This window comes from Panicum virgatum, chromosome 6K (genome assembly GCF_016808335.1).
Source record: "Panicum virgatum strain AP13 chromosome 6K, P.virgatum_v5, whole genome shotgun sequence".
Lineage (NCBI taxonomy): Eukaryota > Viridiplantae > Streptophyta > Magnoliopsida > Poales > Poaceae > Panicum > Panicum virgatum.
Window position 1 is genome coordinate 47,181,652 of NC_053141.1, and position 18,228 is coordinate 47,199,879.

An 18,228-nucleotide genomic window follows, 5' to 3' on the forward strand; every position below is an offset into this window, starting at 1 on the left:
GATTTGCTACGTCCTATTAGGATCCGATTCAGACATGATGCAATCAACATCTTATCGTCGTGCACACCGTCGATTCTGTCCAGACAACTGCTCCTGCGAATTGATAGGTGCTTCTGTCCTATTGCATTGAAGTAGCTGAATGTCCAGCTGATGTGGTCATCCTTTTTTTTTTCTTTGGTGATGCTTGGGATCACGATTCACGAATGGTTTGGTCCCGAGCAAATTTTACTCGGATCACGCCAAGAAACTAAAAGGTGCACTATCATCTTTATTCCGTCAGTCGTCCACTTGTAGCTGATCTTGGGCGCAGCAGAAGAATCTTATCCGCGTCGCAATTTGCAGCGGCCAGAATCCGAACCTGAATCGAATGGCAGGTAGGCTGTAGGCATGGTCCACAAGTGATGCTGTTAGGCACTCGATCCGTCACCATGCGACTGACATCGTACGCTCTACCCTAAAACCTTTGCCTGACATCGTCCAAAAAGACAGATTCTTGTTTGGCAGGGTGAAAAATCGCAGATTCTCGATGGGTAGCTTTCCATCAAGCTGAGCTGCAAGGTGATGCGCAGCCACGGCGATGCAGCGACGACGACGACCCATCGCTGCTCTGCTCACCCAACGGGGAAAGGCCGAACAGCGTCGTGGCCGGGCCCGGCCGACATTGCAGACACCCATCTTTTAATTTACCCACGCACAGTAGGATGGATCTCGGCGAGAAGGAAAAGGACACATAAAAACCTGTCGCTGTCTCGTGCTTTGACCCCGATGGTTGTTGATTGCTGGTGTGTGTCCTAATGGGATCCGATTCAGACATGCAATCAACGTCTTATCGTCATGCACACCGTCGGGTTCAGTCAATTCTCAGCGTAGACAATTGTTTGTTCCGATGAATCGAGAGGTCTGTCTCGTGTTGTGCTCAAGTAGCTCCATGTACATTTGATGTGGTCATCAGGCTCGTGATCACCAAAGGTCTGGCTGATGATCTCGAGCGGATTTTATTCAGATCTCGCGAACAAAAAAGGTGCTCGATCATTTTGTGTTCCCTTGCCAGGATATCTACCAAGTTATTATGCGCTGCAGAAGAATCTTACCCGCGTTGCAACTTGCATCGCGTCCAGATGACCAGAATCTGTGCCTGAATCCAAAAAGGCGGGCAGGCATGCTCCACACGATGCTACCGATATTCATATGACAGCCAAAAAAAATGCAGCGTAGCATGCTTTATTACTGAAAATTGAAAAAGCTCGGACTGACATCCAAGATAACAGATCCTTGAGATGCAGGGAGCCCGTCCCGACTAGTAGGCTAGTAGCAGGACGACCTGCAAAAGTTGCGAGCAGCCACGAGCGCAGCTGGCTGCTGATCCTGATGACGACCGGTCACTGCTCACCCAACAAGAAAAGCGCAAGCAGCGGCGGGGCCAAGCCGGCCGATCGGCCGGCAGTGCGGACGTGACGCTGACACACACGACGCAGGCGAGGCGACGTTTTTTTCCCCCCTGTTCATTCTGTTGTTCACCGTCAGACAACTCACGCGCCGCTGCGCGCGCGGGGGCTCGCCGGTGCGCCGTCGACGGGCGCGGCAAACCGGCGGCAATGGTGGGGAACGACGCGTCGCAAGCCCACCACTTTGCGCAGGAGCTTGTGCTTTCTTCCCTTTCTTTTCCACGCGGCTTCTTCTCTTTCCAGGAGGCAGAGATGAAGGGCGGAGCGGAGCAGGCCAAAGGATCAGGGCGCCACCCCGGAGCGAAGCGACGCCGTGCGTGCGCCCGCCCGGTCTGCACGGCATCCTCTCCTCGCGCCCGTGTCCGCACCTGACGAGGGAACGACGGTCACGAAGCTTTTGGGCGATCATGGACGACGCCGTGGCCATGACCGGCCGGCGGCCGCTCGCTTTGTGTTAGTTTGCTTACGTGCGAAGAATCGTCCGCGACCAGGGCGATTGCACGTGGATCCCCATCATTTCCTGCTGGCGCGCGCCTGGCCCTCGGATCGCCGATCGGACGGCTCGTAGTGGAGCAACCCACCGCGCGCCACTCCGACATGCAGTCACGGCGCACTTCATTAGATTTTTTCGTTCGCCATGGTGATAGCTATCAGATCTTTTCCTTTTCTTCTGCTCTAGTCTTTACATACATACATACATACTCTTATGTACACTGTCTTTGTACCTTCTGAGCACATGAGAGACTAAAACAACAGATCATGAGATAAACAAAGTCGCTAAGAAAGAGCGTAGTATTAGTTAACCAAAAAGTACACTCTTACCGTCAGTTTTCTGCTGGGGATTCATACGCTAGCAACAGGAATACCGAAAGCGTGTCAAACTGATACACATGGGTCCCGGAGTTTCCATTCGTGCACAAAACAAGCCGGCCAGTGACGTAAGTTCAGGATTGCATGATAGCACACACAAGCAAAATGACGACCAAAATCAGGCAGTGGAGATCAAGCGATAATGTCGTGACCGAGCTGCTCACCACGCAAACTACTCCAAACACCAATCAATCATCGCCAGCCACCGATGAATAAATCTGAAGTTTTAACCTGTACACAAATTTAACCCGGAACGAATCTGCAGTTTAATCTGAATGAAAAGGGGCCAAACGATGGCCAAACGTTCCAAATTTGTATTTGTCCTTTAGAGAGAGGACCGTTCCAAATTGCTGATGCACCTGTAGCTTGACCCAGGAGATGCGAGGGACCAATGCGATGCACCGGTCAGGTGACTGGTCTGGTTGGCGGCCCACGGCCAGCCTTCATCTCGCCGGCCGGCCGGCCGGCCCGGCGGTTATAAAGCCGACGAGCGTCAGGTTTTTTTATTTTTATATTAAAAAAATAAAATTTCAAAAATATATACCGAATAGGGAATTTTTCAAAAATGGGTGCCTGTCGCCTCCTAATGGGCGACAGGGTGACTGTCGCCCATCCAGTTGGCGATAGGACCTAAATGTAAAAAAATTTACATTTAGGTCCTGGCACCCAGGGCGCATTAAACAGTAAATTTGTAAAATCGATATAAAATCGTAGAAAAATCAGAAAAAAATAAAAACTCAACTGTTCTGGATTCTATGAAAAAGATCTACAACTTTTGTTACATAAAATTTTTCATTTGATCAATGTATCTTGCTCTATTTTAAATACCACTTTAATGCACTTTTATTTAAATCTCAAGATCCATCCTTTGAATGCATGTCATCTTTAGCCAGAGTGTTGCATATGGTGAGCATAGGCTTGTACAAAATTGGTAGATCCAGAAAACATTTCTAGAATAAGTTTTTAAATTAGATCTTGCAATATGTCTAGTTTAAATGGGTTATTTATCCATACTGCTATACTGAGTATTAGAAGCCATAACTTTTACAGTACCATTATTTTATTTCCTAAGAGCTATAAAAAAAGTTTGGTAAATTTTAGATAAGCACAACTAGACCAAATGAATTATTTCAGATTTTTCTAGGTACAAGAACTATTTTTCTTGATTTAGATATATTGATCAAATGAAAATTTTGTTTTTTGAAAATATAAAAATAAAAAAGGCAGCGCCAGCGGGGAAGGCTTTTCCTTTCCTACACGGCCGCGCCGCGCAGCCCCGCCCACGCACGGCACGCCTCCCCGCAGCCCCGCCACCCCACCCCTTGCGATGGCGAGGCGAGAGGTGGGGTTATGGGCCGTGCCGCTCGCGCCCACCTCCCCCTCCTCCTCCACTCCTCAACCGCCGCCGCCGCCGCCGCCTCCATATTACCCGGCTCCTCCTCCCTCTAGCCAGCACCAATCGTTCGTCCAGTCCCACAATCGAGCTCCCCAACCACCAGCACGCCTCCCTCTCCAAAAGACCGCGGCTTCAATGGTTGTTCGCGGGCGCGCCTGCTCGGCTCGCCGGCCTCGATCGCCGTCCTCATCCTCTTCTTCTTCCAAGGTGCGTGGTGACTGATTCGCCGCCGTTAATGCTCGCCTTGGATTGCTTTAGATTTGGGGGCGCAAAGCTGCGGGCTTTCGGGATTTGGATTTGAATCGCGGCGCCCTCCCTCTCCTGTCGCGCAGGGTCGGTGTGCGGCACCACCTTCACCTTCACCAACCGGTGCCCCGACACGGTGTGGCCAGGTCTGCTGGCGGGCTCGGGGACGCCGCCGCTCGAGACCACGGGCTTCGCGCTCGCGCCGGGGCAGTCGCGCTCGATGCCCGCGCCGCAGGGCTGGTCGGGCCGCTTCTGGGGCCGCTCCGGCTGCGACTTCGACGCCTCCGGCAAGGGCTCCTGCGCCACGGGCGACTGCGGCTCCGGCGAGGTCGAGTGCCGCGGCGCGGGGGCGTCCCCGCCCGCCACGCTCGCCGAGTTTACCCTCGACGGCGCCGGCGGCAAGGACTTCTACGACGTCAGCCTCGTCGACGGCTACAATCTGCCCATGCTCGTCCAGGCCGCCGCGCCGGACTGCCCCGACACCGGCTGCCTCGTCGACCTCAACGAGCGCTGCCCCGACGAGCTCCGCGCCGACGACGGCCGCGCGTGCCGCAGCGCCTGCGAGGCGTTCGGGAGCCCCGAGTACTGCTGCCACGGCGACTACGGCAACCCCAACACCTGCCACCCCTCCCAGTACTCGCAGCTCTTCAAGTCGGCGTGCCCCAAGTCCTACAGCTACGCCTACGACGACGCCACCTCCACCTTCACCTGCAACCACACCGACTACACCATCACCTTCTGCCCCAAATCAACTCCGTCCAGGTGCTCACCTCTTCTTGCCCGGATTTTTAGTCATCCACCTCCTTCAGTGTTTACTTACTTTATTTAAGCTGTAGTAATTCTGAGCTTCAGATTTCAACATTACAATCTTTTCAAAAAAAAAAAGATTTGAACATTACATGCGCTTGCTTACTTGAGAAAGGTGAGATCGTGATTCGGAATGTGGAATTGGGGGGAAAGAGTTAGGCTTGGAGCAAAGCAAAGAAGCTTTGATTTGTACTCTTCTTCTCTTGCCATCTTTCCCTTTCTTCTTTCCCCACACAGCACCTTTGCCATCTTTGTGTGTTGGTTCTGACTAGGAAGTTGCAATTGCCTTGTTGGAACTTGGTAACACATCACACTGAGACAGGGTCTAACATCTATTGCTAAAATTAACTGTGCAAACCTTTTGGCATTTTTGCTTAACAAGTTCATGGTAATAACCTTTTGACCACCAACAAAATATACTGTACAAATTTGATCTTATGTGAGCAATCGTTTGTTTTTTTTTTGACACTTTTTCAGCAACAAGTCCAAACACTCATCGCGGAGGCCAAGCCATGAGCAGCTTGAAGATTCGGTTTGGCTTGCTTCCTTGAAAAAAAGTGACGGCGGTGCTGTGGCAGTGGCTTCATGGTCAGCGTCCATTGTGATCCAATCTGCCCTGGCAATTGCTGTGGTGATCACACTTGTTCCATTGGAGCAAACTCTGTTCAGCTTGCTATGATTTGGCAAGGTTGCAGTTCTTGATCCAAGCTTTTTTTCAGACCGAAAGTGGATGAGAGAGTAGTGATGAGCTGATGAGCAATGGGGGGAGAATATTGGGTAGGTTTTTTGTTTGTGGATAGGTGCTAGAGAAGGAATTATGAGTTACTAGTTGGCAATTGCAGTTCTATAAATGCATTGCATTGGTTCGTTGCCCTTCAGAAACATTCCTCTTTGCATTATATTCTTTTTGTGCATCAACTGTTTTTCTTTGGAGCACGATCGATGTTGCATGTTGATCCAGCCGCACCCTGGAATGAGAAGAATATGAGATCTGATACTCTGTTGTCATCAGGTCCCTTTCTCTCTAGTTTGTTCAGCAAGGCGCATAGAAAAAATATCGCAAATAGATTTTTTTTACCATTTGCTTTTGCAGAGGTGTCACATTGCTTTCTCCTCTGATGTAGCAAATTGCAAGTTGAATGATAAGCATGTTAGTGACAGATCTCATCTCATCCAGAGGAAGAAAAAAAGTTTGAGATCACTCCCATGTTCGTTCTGATAATTAGGAGTGAGCACTTATCTGAATGAAAAGGGAAACAGATGACCCTTTTCTTTTTATGAAAAGGACGGAAGTGGGAAGATAGGAAGCCAATTAGGAAAAGTCGTTGATACCGCTGATTAAAGGAGGAACACTGGCTGGCTGTGATAATCTATTAAATCGATGAATTGATATCACACTGAAGCAAAGCAACCAGAATTTGACAGAACAGGTGTGGTAGATTACTCCTAGACATTCTCCCGTCAGTATGAGTAGAGGAAGCATACAATCTGTTCGGCTTTCTCTCACGCCAAATCAACACCAACGTTTTCTCACAACAGATCAGCACCCGCCACAGCCAGCCGAACAGAGTAGTAGCATCTACTAGCCATGGAATTCGATTTTGTATCCAGATAGGATTACTCCAAGCAAAACAAAGTTAAATAAAAATAAAACAAATCGACCTCCTTCCCTGGTCAAGTTTCAACCGGCAGTCTTCTTGATTTGCATTTCGAACGAGTCGCATTCGGCCCAACATTGGCCCATATTGACATCCCGGCTCGGACAGCAATCTTCGAAGCCCAATAGGCAGCCTGCAGTGCTCTGCTCCGCTACACAGAGGTCGGAGTCGGAGGCGAACTCGCTCGCACCGGCGGCCGGCTAGGGTTAGCAAAAATGGCGTTGTCCAATCGCCGGCGGAGCTGCTCTCCTCCGGCCACCGCATCCTCGCTGTACTTTCCGCCGGAGCTGATCCCCGAGGTCGCAAGGCGCCTCACGAACCTCCAGGACTTGTTCGCCCTCCGCGCCGTCTGCCGCACCTACCGCGCCTTCCTCCCGCTGACCTCATCCAACCTCGCCTCCCAGGCGCCGCTCCTCCTCGTACCCTTGGAGGATGGATCCAAAGCCCTCTTCCACCCCACCCTCCGCCTGATCCACCGCTTCTGCCTCCACCTCATGGCCCGAGCCGGCACCGACTGGAGAATCACCCGATTCCACGCATGCGGCAAGCAAGGCCGGGTTCACTGAACCGGTTCCGGTTTGGGCCGGTATCAAACCGGTTCAAATTCAAAATTCAAATTTAAATTTAAAAAAAATAAAAAATTCCTAAAAATACTTCAAGGTGTGACAAATCTAATGGTGTCAAATTTTCTCAAAAATTCGTTCATTTAGTATAGTTTACGGGGATTTAAAGTTAAACAAAAAAACGTGCATATAAAGTATACCAATACAATGTAAAAGTATTACAAAAGAGGGTTGGAGGGTTCATTTAGGCTAAAATATATTATACAAATATTTATTTAGTATACTTTGCGGGCATTTAAATTTAAATCAAAAAAGAAAAAAATTTGAATTTGGCCGGTTACTAGTCAAACCGATCGGTTACCAGTCAAACCGGCCGGTAAACCGGTCAAACCGACCGGTAAGCCGGTCCGAACCGATTGCACGGCGACTTTTAAATTTAAATTTAAATTTAATCGATTCCGACCGGTTTTCGATCAAACCAGATCGATGTACCGGAACTGCACTCCGCTGATTTGGCCGGATGGGTCGGTAAGTTAAACCCCGGCGGCAACCGCCTCGCCATCTACGAAATCGGGGGAAAGCGGGGCTACCCCACGCCCAGCCTCTCCAACCTCAGCATCGTTAGCCTCCTCACAGGCGAGCGAACCTGCCTCTCCGGTCCCCCGGAGGGCATGTCCCGCATCCTCCTCTGCGGCGATCTCGTCCTCACCTGGAAGCAGATCCAACGCGCTATCAGGTACTGTCGCCTTGAGGCCGCGGACTGGCGCGTGGCGTCAATTGTCGAACCCTACAAGCTTCTGGATTTGATCTGTGTGAATGGCATCCTCTACGCACTAGTTATCCCAGGTTACCTTCTCGCAGCTGTACAACTGTCAGAAGATAAGAATTCGGTGGAATTGGTGCTTCTTGGAGGCAATTTGGATGCGCCAACCCTACACTTGCAAGATTTGCACCTTGCAGAGTGCTGTGGTGAGCTGATACTGATTAGGACCATGGAATTCGATCCACTGGTTTACCATTTTTTCCGGTGGAAGTTTGGGGAGGCAAAGTGGGAGAGGATTACTAGCGGCCTTGGTGGGTGCACCCTATTTGTCGCAGATGATCACTTTGTAGGATGCCTCGGTCCTGATCATAAGGGCATTCGAGGGGACTCCATGTACATAACAACAGATAATGCGATGGGAATTGGTATGAGTATTCTTTGACTGATGGATCTTTCAACAGATTTGTTGTTGAATACCCAGGAAGACCTCCATTGGGTAGTCCACTGATTTGGGTCCTTCCAAGCATGTCTTGATGCACTCATATGAGTTTAGGTACACTTTCCCCTTTATTTACTTGGCATTATTGATTAATCTTGTGTTTGTATGAGCATGCTGTTTCGGCTTGTATATGCGTAGGCAGTCTCGTATGTGATCGAAGTATTGAAATCAACAATTTGTAGGTTATGAAGATCTGTCTTACTCTTACCTCTAAAGCAATGTTTGCTTCTTCCTTTGTGAAACCACCTCATATGCATTGCAGCTACTAGTAGTACTCACATGCACATAAGTGTGACATGATTACCCGGTATGGGAATTCACAATGCAGCAACAAATGCATCCGTTTTATACTCAATTTGATAGGCTTGAATGATCTTACTGGCACATATACATGTTCTGGCATAAGGAAAACAAATACAGCTACTTACTGGTGTCAGATTATAAGTTAATAGTTTCATGACAAATTTCCTTTTTCCAATATAGACTTTTATTTAATTCCTTTACTTACTGTGGAAACTAGTTATTTATATCACAGATGACAGTGTCAAATGCTAATATACAAAGCTCCTCATCACCTGTGATAACCTATCTAGAATTATATGTCCTCCTTCATGTGAACCATCATCAATTTCTGAACTAAAACACTTCAGTTATGGCCTCCGTTTTGCTTCAACGACCTCCATCAATTTCCGAACCTTTTTCCTATCTAGAATTCTAGATCCTCCTTAATGAAGTGATTTTTGAGCCTGTTTTTAATTTATTCACGTAGAATTTTTGCTTACCTGTTAGTTAGCAACACGAAGAAAACCATTCCTCTAGAAAATGTAACTTATGTGCGTGTTTGTGATTCTCTTCTACCTAGGGAAATGATTAATGATTTTGTTTACTTTCTTTTAAAGGTAGCATTAAAATATACCGCTATGTAATATTTATATGCAACATAAATATCTGTATAAATAGAAAATGGTAAATCTCCACACAATCCCATTGGCACATTAGGACCCATGAATGATTTGATTTTGGAATTTACCATCATTAATTTAAGATCCGTAGCATAAAAGAAAGGAGTGTTGCTGACTGGAATTAATTTACAATCATTAATTTACAATCATTAACTTAAGTTAATGATTTGATTTTGGCATATTTGGAATTTAACTCCGCCTATGCTGACTGGAAGACTCTCTCTCCTGAGTCGTCTCAGCATAGCCGGTCCTAAGCCCGGGTAAAGGAGGAGGGTTGCGTTAGGTTTTGGCAAACCAGCATAAAAAATAGCCACTCTAATGGATTTGAAACCCACAAGAAACTCGTTGGGGGGCGTAACCCTCTTAGCGACGCGCTACATCGGATAAGGATATGTACAAGAATGCGACGACGTTTGTCCGGACATGTGATGGCAACACCACTGACTTTCCTATTAACATAGGCCTACACCAGGGGTTAGTATTGAGTCCTTATTTGTTTGCTTTAGTGATGGATGAGGTCACAAGGGATATACAAAGTGAGATCCCTTGGTGTATGCTCTTTGCTGATGATGTGATGCTAGTTGACGAGAGTAGGGCGGGGGTTAATAGGAAGTTAGAGCTGTGGAGACGCACGTTAGAGTCGAAAGGGTTCAGACTTAGTAGGACCAAGACCGAGTATATGATGTGCGATTTCAGCGCGACTAGGCATGAGGGGGGAGACGTTAGTCTAGATGGGCAAGTGTTGGTCCAGAAGGATACTTTCGGTATTTAGGATCGGTGCTACAAAAGGATGACGACATTGATGTTCCTTTTGATTTCCAAGTTGTATATGTTCCAAACTTCCAATGATACGGCACTTTGTCTTTCCCTCCAGTGATTGCCATCTTGCAATTCTTTGGTCCATCCATTGCGTATAATTCAATATTGTTAAGCTCTGAATATGTTACCTTGTAGTAAAAGATTGTATTATAGTATGCACTCAATAGTTTATATTTTTTATGGACTTTTGCACAATAATTTCTGATTCAAGAGCACAACAATTTCCATGGAAATTTATAGCTACTCATGCCCTCAGAAAATTTTATTTTATTTTTAATAAAAATGACTCTTGGCTTTCTTGTTTGGTGTTATTGCAGGTTCATGATCTTACTGGTGCTCTCTTTTGTGCTTCCACTAGTCCCTGATGGTGTCCCAACGCAGCTGTGGTGATGACATGTTATGGCCTTAAGTCCGCATGCAAGCATGCAGCCCTGCCAGTTCGCTTGTTGTTGTTGCAGGTTCATAATCTTGATGAGTGTGCTGCTCTCTTGTATTGCTTGGTGTTATGACAAGCATGTGGCCAGGGCAAAGCTGACAGTGAACTTTATTTTTGAAGTATTGTAGGGACCTGTGTATATGCGATGTGGACACAGATAATCGATTTGATTTGAATGTTTTTTGCTAAGCAACTATTTATAAGTGGATATGAAGGACTGCTGTGATGCTTGTAATGCTGGCATGCACTGGAAATAGAATTCCTTTGTTATCTGCCTCGTATATTCTTCATCTCTATTGTGTATTTTTGGACTGTGATCTCGCAATCTGACTTCGTGACTGGAGCACCTGGCCCAACTCAAATTCACAGGCGCTTTCTTTGATGTGTTCTGAATTATGACTGCAGTGTGTGTTAAGACTGATCGCTCCTGTGGCAAGAAATTAAAAGCACTTCACTGCTCATGATGATTTCACGTCATACAATTCAAGCGGCCCTAAGTGCTCTCCATGTGAATTGCGAAAGCGCGACAGGTCGTTTGGGCAGCTCAATGGCTGCCCAGAAGCGTCTTGCGGTTCGGGTTGCCTTTGGATTTCAATCCTTTTTGTATTGTATCTTGCGGCAGGCGCCAGTGCCGGTTCTGTGAAAGCTTATTCTGGTACTCTGCAAACAAATTTTGCGAGGAAAGGTTCAGAGTTTCAAACTTGAGGGACAGCAAGCAAGCTTCTCGAATTTGTGTGCTCATTCTCGTGCTCTTAGAATAGCCGACTGTTTTCTGAATCTGCTTCAGGGTTCTGATGAACCATGCACATTCCCTGCCTCAAGTGACAACCTACAACCTGGCTGTACATGGAGTAGGAAGTCCTGTGTACCTATTGTTTAATATTGTTTCAAACTAATCAGATCACAGAAAATTAGGATTGCTTTTTGAGAGCACTACATTAATATTGTTTACTATTTCGATTTGCAAACGCATGAACAGCCCTCCTTATTATTATTTTTTTGGTGTGGGGGGGCACCAGTGTTAGGAGTCGCTTGTGTTACTGGCAGTAAAACTATCGCACAAGGCCCAATAAATATTTTTTATTTCGGAACAGTTTTTTTTGTTCCTGACTAAATTTTTTCCATTGCTAGAACAATTAAAAAATTGTTTCAGAATAAAATAAATTTGTACTAGAACAAATTTGAATATGAGCTAATTTTTGGACCAATTTAGACCCAATAATATAAAATTTGTACGTAGGTGACAGGTGTGGGGTCACCCGCCTGACCGCAGCTGCGCCCGGGGGAGGGGGCGACCAAATTTTTTTCTTTTCAAGAGCCAGCAAACGCACGTGCCAAGCCCGTCCCCCATACTGAGCTCTCGGCCCGTGGTCCCACGCAACCGGCCTCAGGCCCAGCTACAGCCCACCGTGAGTTCCAAGCCCATTCCATAACCTGCGGGGCCCACCAAGCAGGCTTAAATTGCCAATCCTATACATTTTTCCGATAGATTTTTTCTTCTACATCTTCCAGTGTTTGAGATTCGTACAATCATCTAAAACCATTGGATCTCATACACTCAAACCCTATCCCTCACCTTCTTTCTCACCTCCCTCCCTTCCCCGTGTGCCCAGTGCCGCCGCCCCGATGCATGCACGCGCGCTACCGGCGGCCTTCCCCGCCGTGCTCCGCCGCCGCCGCTTGCCTTCCCCGACGCGGGCACGCGCCGCCGGCGGCCTTCCCCGGCGCACCCGCCGTCGCTGCCGGCCTCCCCTGGAGCGCCCAGCCGCTGGCACGCGCCGCCGCCGGCCTTCTCCGGCGCGCCCACCGCCGCCGGCCTCCCTGGAGCGCCCTGCCGCCGCCCGACGCGGGCACGCGCCTCCGTTGGCCTTCCCCGGCGCGCCCGCCGCAGGCGGCCTCCCCTGCCCGTCCCGCCGCCGCGCGCGGCCGCCGCGTTGCCCCGCCCCGCCCCGGCCAACCCTCCCGTCGCACCGCCGCCCCGTGCCACCGGCGGCGGAGAAGATGCTAGCAAAAAATTGTCGAGATTCAATATTTTTCAAATATTGTTTAACATTTTCGAAATATTAGTTCAACATTTTCAAAATGTTAGTTCAATATTTTCAAAATGTTGATTCAACATTTTTAAATGCTAGTTCAACTAATTTTTTCAGAAAAATATTAAATGAATCATTAGTTGTGCTTTAATGGACTTTATAGATGAGTTGTTTAACTATCTTACACAAGATATAGAGAGGCCCCGGCTTAAATGCGCGGCGGGCGGCGGCCGGTCTAGGTCGAGAGCACAGATGGCGACGGCCAATCGCCGGCGTGGCCGTTCGCCTCGGGCCACCGCGTCCGCTTCCCGGGACCCCGTGGCCGTCGCTTGACTTGCCACCGGACCTGCTCCGCGAGATCGCGAGGCGCCTGACGAGCCTCCAGGAGTTCTTCGCCCTCCGCGCCCTCTGCCGCGCCGCGCTACCGGTGACCCCGTCCAACCTCGCCTCCCAGGCGCCGCTCCTCCTCGTCCCCGACGCGGCCACCGCATCCCACGCCCTCTTCCACATCCGCCGCGGCTTCCTCCGCTTCCGCCTCACCCGCTCGCATCTCACCGGCGAGGCGGCCCACATCCACTCCCTCGGCTGCCGCGTCACCGTGGACCTGCGGGACCGCTGCCAGCTCCGCCTTGTCCACGTACTCACCGGCGAGCGGACCCGCCTCCCCAGCCCCCCGAGCCCCGTCGCCGGCCTTCTACTCGCCGACGACCTCGTCGTCGCCTGGAACCAACGGAGTCTCCAGCGGTGCCGCCTGGGGAACCCCAAGTGGCGCGTGACATCAATCGGCGATCCCTATCGCTTCCATGATTTGATCTTTGTCAATGGCACTCTCTGCGCGCTCGTGACCCCTGGTTACTGTCTTGCTGCTGTCAAGCTATCGGATAACAGCGATTCAGTGGAATTGGAGTTTTTTGGAGGCGAATTGGATGCAGAGACCCTTCGTCACAGTTCAGTGTTCTGTCTTGCAGAGTGTTGTGGTGAGCTGCTACTTGTTTTCCAGACCGGAACGCCAGTATCGAGGGACGTTCCATGTTTTCCGGTGGCAATCTGGGGAGCAGGAGTGGGAGAGAATTACTACCCTTGGTGGATGCACCCTGTTTCTTGAAAATGATCGTTTTGCTGGGTGCCTGGGCCCTGATCATGGGGGGGGGGGGGGGGGGGGGGGGGGTTCGGGGCGACGGCATATACTACACAATCCCAGGGCTTCTGCGTGTGCATTCTTTGGTTGGTGAAGGCCCTGTTCGGCTGGACGTTTTGCCGCGGCTGATTACTGTAGCGGCTGGGTTCTGTGAGAGGAAATATACTGTAGCGACTGTTTACTGTAGCAACTACACGTTATTAACTACCCAATCGGTAAAGTACCTATGGAGTTTTGTCCGCTTGTTTGGGTCTTTCCGAGCATGTGTTGATGCACTGACACGAGATTGGAGCTGCATACAAGTTTTTGTCCAAAGGTACATTCAGCATTCAGGCTCCCCTGCTTGTTATATTATATTATTTCTTAAATAGTCTTACATTTGTGCAAGTATCACATTAGCAGTACATACCGCACATGTCATGGTACCTGCATATGAAATTAGTGGCCTTCTTACTCAATTCCTTCCCTATTGAAGTGTTAACATCAATAGTTCTCAAGCTCTGGAGATTAACCTTAAGAGCATTTTTCGCTCCTCTATGCAGCTGCTGCTAACATGTTTGCAGCTTTTAGTAGTACTTACATGCACAACTATAGGTAACCTGGTTATTGGTTATTAAAGTATTTTCAAGGAGAAAACGTATATAATTAAATATTGAGAACACAACTCTTTGCCTATTTTCCTGCATACAAATTTACAGGTACTCCTGGATGGAATTTGTAATAAATAACAAATCAGTCTTTGTTATAATCTTATACTACCATAACATGTCTACATTTTTTTTTGGCAAGGAAAAAAAACGCTACTACTACCATGCAAATTATACAAGCTAATTTTTTCATGTGTACAAAATATTGCTGCAATTTCCTTTTTCAATATAGAGTACTGTCATTCAAGTTCATAATTGGACTTGGAGCATATATAAAATGATTAAAATGCTTCAATTTATCTCAATACTGTTTGGTAACATCATATCTAATTCTCCTCTCTAGAAAGTACTAAATTCGTTTCTTATGATTACAAATGATTGATTATGAGGATCAGCACCATAAGCAGTATCTTGACGCTTTAGCCCACCTGATAGGTTGTTTCATATCAGATACATTACTACTATTGAGCTCTTGATATTAATGATGGCTCAGTCTATTTTACATGTTAGCAATTTTCAGACATGTGGAAGTTGAAATGATGCCTTGACAGGGTAGTGCAAAGTGTTTTTCTTGAATGATCCTTAAGTTACATGGTTTTGTTCCAGGCACCGTTCTCTTTTGCCTCCAGTGGCTTCATGACAATGTTTGGCAATGGAATGTCTTATGAACTCTTGATTGCACCTGTCGCCCTCTATGGCTCTATAAATATAAGGCAATACATGTGGACCAAGTTCGCCAAGAGCTTCATCACGGAAATGGTTCTAAGCCCCAGTGGTGAATGAACCTTGTGAAGCAGAAATGGAACTGTGGCAGATTCCTGTGTTATGCGCCTTTGCTTGTTTTTTGGTCGTGTGTGAGGTAGATGTTTATGCAACTTCCATCTAGATTGCAGTTGTGTCTGGGAACTGATAATGTCGGTTGTAAACTTTGATTTTTCAGTCTCAGTTTCACACTCGTTGGGAAAGCAATTGAAACATTCTGATGTTCGGTGTTATTATTGATGGTTATTTGCAGCACCGCTGGCTTGTTGGTATCTATCAGGATGTTTTTTAATAGACTATTACTTATCAGGATGTACAATTTTTGTACAATCTGTAGAGCAACTTTCGTGCCTCTCTTGGCAATTAATCTAATTAAAGATAAGTGTAGCATATATAGCTAAAATGCAGGTTCTAAAGCACTGATAGAGTTTGTATTCTGTAAAGATTCAGCTAGCTTAGTCTTTGCGTGTAGCATGGATCGGATCAGCGCCCTCCCCGACGAGTTGCTGCACATCATCCTCGGCTTGGTGGGCGACGCGCTCGCCGTCACCCGCACGGCCGCGCTCTCGCGGCGATGGCGGCACGTCTGGGTCCACGCCAAGAGCCTGACGATCGACGCCGCCGCGCCGGGCCGGTTCGTGGACTGGGTGCTCTCTCGGCGCGCCGACCAAGACATGGGGTCCCTCCAGATCCGCATCTCCCCGCGGGGCCGCGCCCGCACCTCGCCGGAGCCTGCCAACGGGTGGCTCCGCTACGCAGCGCGGCGCGTCGTCGGGCCCTTCGCTCTGCGCTTCCGCGACTCCGGCGCGCCGCTGGCCGTGGAGCTCCCCGCCGCCGGCCTCGCCAGGACGACGTCCATCGAGATGGATCTGTCGAATGGCACGCTCCGGCTCCTGCCGCCGGCCTCCGCGGCGGCGGCGGCGTACGAGTCGCTGACGGCGCTCCTTGTCACGAACCTGATCAAAGCATCGCCAAGGCCATGAGGGAGAAGAAGCCCAACACTCGCGTTGCCGGACCAAACTGGACCAAGTAGTGGTAGGCCCATGAAACGGGCGACCGCAGCTGTCGCTCGGTCTGTATTCTGCTTATATACTCTTTCGTGCGGAAAGGGAAAACTTGATTTGGAACTCGACGGCACTGGCGGCGGCGAGCTTCGGCTCGAGTACTCCGGCGAGTCCACTTCCTTGTATCCGAAACTTGAGAAATACCAGAGCAGACCTCGTAGCTAGTTCCCGTGTGTTACAAATTGGTATCCAGAGCCTAGATCCACTTCCACCTCCGTGATCCAATCCTGGATCCAATCCACTCCCATCTCACCCGGTTCCAAGTCAAAGCAGGAGCGATGGCGCCGCCGTCCGATCTCGCCACCGTTCTCCAGAAGTTGGAGGAGTTGGGGAAGAAGATGGACCATACCAACACCAAGACGGAGGAGATGAACCGGAAGATCGAGGAGATGCAGCTGACGATCAAGCAGAACACTGAGGAGCAGAACTCTCTGATCACTTGGAAGCCGGGCATGGAGGACAGGGTAACAGATCTCCAGAACTCGGTGTACGATCTGAAGCAGAAGATCGACCTCTTCATCCATGAGATCCCGAAGAAGAAGGAAGTGGAGGAAGATCCCAGTTCCTCGAGGGCGCCTGCTCCTGCCCATCTGGGAGCTGCTGCTGACGCAGAGGCGCTCGGGCCTAATGGCCACCGTGAAGACAAGAACCACCGGAGTGTGGGCGCTGGGGTTGTCACAACCCTAGTGCCAGCTCCGGTCAAAGGTGCGATCCAATCATCCTTTGTTTCACCTGTTCCCTTTCGCGGATTCGATTCTGGAGGAATTTCCACTTTCTCTCAGCCCAGTAATTTTGGACACACATTGCCGCAACTAGAGTTTCCTAAATTTGATGGTTCTAACCCCAAAATCTGGGTCAAGCGATGTGAGAATTACTTTGATATCTGTGATGTACCTTATGAAAATTGGGTCAAGTTAGCAACCATGTACTTTAGTGGTTCTGCTGCCTTTTGGATGCAATCCATAGAATTAGATATCAGGAAATTGAGTTGGGAAAATCTGAGTAAGGCTGTCGTAGATCGCTTTCAGAGAGATCAATTGAATCTGGTGATTAGGCAATTTTTCCATGTCAGGCAGTCTGGGTCAGTTTCTGAATATATCGAAATCTTTGATGAAATTGTGCATCAACTCCTTGCCCATGATCCTGGTTTTAATCCTTCTGTGATAACCAGTAGGTTTGTAGATGGTTTGAGGAATGATACCAAAGCAGTTGTATTAGTTCATAGGCCAAAGGATCTCGATACTGCTAGCTCCTTGGCTATTTTGCAGGAAGAAGTTCTGCTGGGAAGTTCAAGCAAAGAGGTGAAACGATTTGAAGCATATACCTCTGGGAAACCAATGTCCAAGTCTTGGGGCCAGTCTGTACCTATCAAACAGGCTGATCAGGCACAACTAGAAGACAAGAAGCTTTCTGCTACACCCAAGAGCAAACCTCAGAGTGAGAAGATAGCAGCATTGATGGCCTATAGGAAAGCCAAAGGGCTGTGTTACAAGTGTGGAAACAAATGGGGGCCTCAGCACCATTGCCCAGAATCTGTCTCTCTTCATGTGGTAGAGGAGTTGTGGCAAATGTTTTCAGAAGGTGATGAATCTCCAACACTCAGTTCTCAAGGTGCAGAATCTGATTCAGGGGATGATCTTATGGCACTATCTGCATATGCTGCTACTGGTATCAATTCTGGCAAGACAATTAAGCTTCAGGCATCCATACTCCGGCACAAGGCTTTAGTGTTACTTGACTCAGGAAGTTCTCACAGTTTTATTAGTGAGCAGATGGCTGCTCTCTTGCCATATAGAAGACAACTGAAACATCCAGTAAAGGTGCAAGTTGCTGATGGTGGGATACTACTTTGTACTCATGAGGTGAAAGATTGTCCTTGGCTTTTGCAGGGGACTCAGTTAACCACTTCCTTTAAAATCCTGCCACTGAAGTGTTATGATGTTATCCTAGGCATGGATTGGTTGGAACAGCACAGCCCAATGCAAGTACAGTGGGCAGAAAAATGGTTTTCATTCAGTCATCAAGGGAGGAACCTTAAGTTTTCTGGTATCCAGGAGTTTGATGGAAAATGTCAAGTCATAAATGGTGATCAATTGGTTGCTTTGCACAAGCAAGATGAG

The 18,228-nt window shown here is 48.5% G+C and overlaps 3 protein-coding genes across 4 annotated transcripts; all 3 read left to right on the plus strand.

The window, feature by feature from the left end:
- Positions 1-3,593: 3,593 nt before the first annotated feature.
- On the plus strand, positions 3,594-5,841 carry LOC120713771 (thaumatin-like protein 1). The gene is made up of 3 exons (XM_039999742.1): positions 3,594-3,918; positions 4,044-4,719; positions 5,242-5,841. Exons 2-3 carry the CDS (start codon positions 4,178-4,180, stop codon positions 5,441-5,443), a joined length of 744 nt encoding a protein of 247 aa, XP_039855676.1. The 5' UTR covers positions 3,594-3,918; positions 4,044-4,177; the 3' UTR covers positions 5,444-5,841.
- A 715-nt stretch (positions 5,842-6,556) lies between these two features.
- LOC120713772 lies at positions 6,557-10,747 on the plus strand. 2 transcript variants are annotated; one of them, XM_039999743.1, is made up of 3 exons: positions 6,557-6,962; positions 7,529-7,721; positions 10,346-10,747. In XM_039999743.1, the coding sequence occupies exons 1-3, from the start codon at positions 6,638-6,640 to the stop codon at positions 10,416-10,418; spliced, it is 591 nt and encodes a 196-aa protein (XP_039855677.1). In that variant the 5' UTR covers positions 6,557-6,637; the 3' UTR covers positions 10,419-10,747. The 2 variants fall into 2 exon arrangements, 1 of the variants encoding a protein (XP_039855677.1); XR_005691268.1 differs by having other exon boundaries at positions 6,564-6,962; positions 7,529-8,301.
- Positions 10,748-13,662: 2,915 nt separating this feature from the next.
- On the plus strand, positions 13,663-16,272 carry LOC120713774 (F-box protein At5g03100-like). Its single transcript, XM_039999744.1, has 2 exons — positions 13,663-13,951; positions 14,889-16,272. Exon 2 carries the CDS (start codon positions 15,518-15,520, stop codon positions 16,025-16,027), a length of 510 nt encoding a protein of 169 aa, XP_039855678.1. The 5' UTR covers positions 13,663-13,951; positions 14,889-15,517; the 3' UTR covers positions 16,028-16,272.
- Positions 16,273-18,228: the final 1,956 nt, after the last annotated feature.

Coding starts and splice junctions, on each gene's coding strand:
- LOC120713772 (XM_039999743.1), top strand. CDS start 6,638: ATGGCGTTGTCCAATCGCCGGCGGAGCTGCTCTCCTCCGGCCACCGCA. Junction 6,963..7,528: donor AATCACCCGATTCCACGCAT/GCGGCAAGCAAG, acceptor AGTTAAACCCCG/GCGGCAACCGCCTCGCCATC. Junction 7,722..10,345: donor CAGATCCAACGCGCTATCAG/GTACTGTCGCCT, acceptor GTGTTATTGCAG/GTTCATGATCTTACTGGTGC.
- LOC120713774 (XM_039999744.1), top strand. CDS start 15,518: ATGGATCGGATCAGCGCCCTCCCCGACGAGTTGCTGCACATCATCCTC.
- LOC120713771 (XM_039999742.1), top strand. CDS start 4,178: ATGCCCGCGCCGCAGGGCTGGTCGGGCCGCTTCTGGGGCCGCTCCGGC. Junction 4,720..5,241: donor CCCAAATCAACTCCGTCCAG/GTGCTCACCTCT, acceptor ACACTTTTTCAG/CAACAAGTCCAAACACTCAT.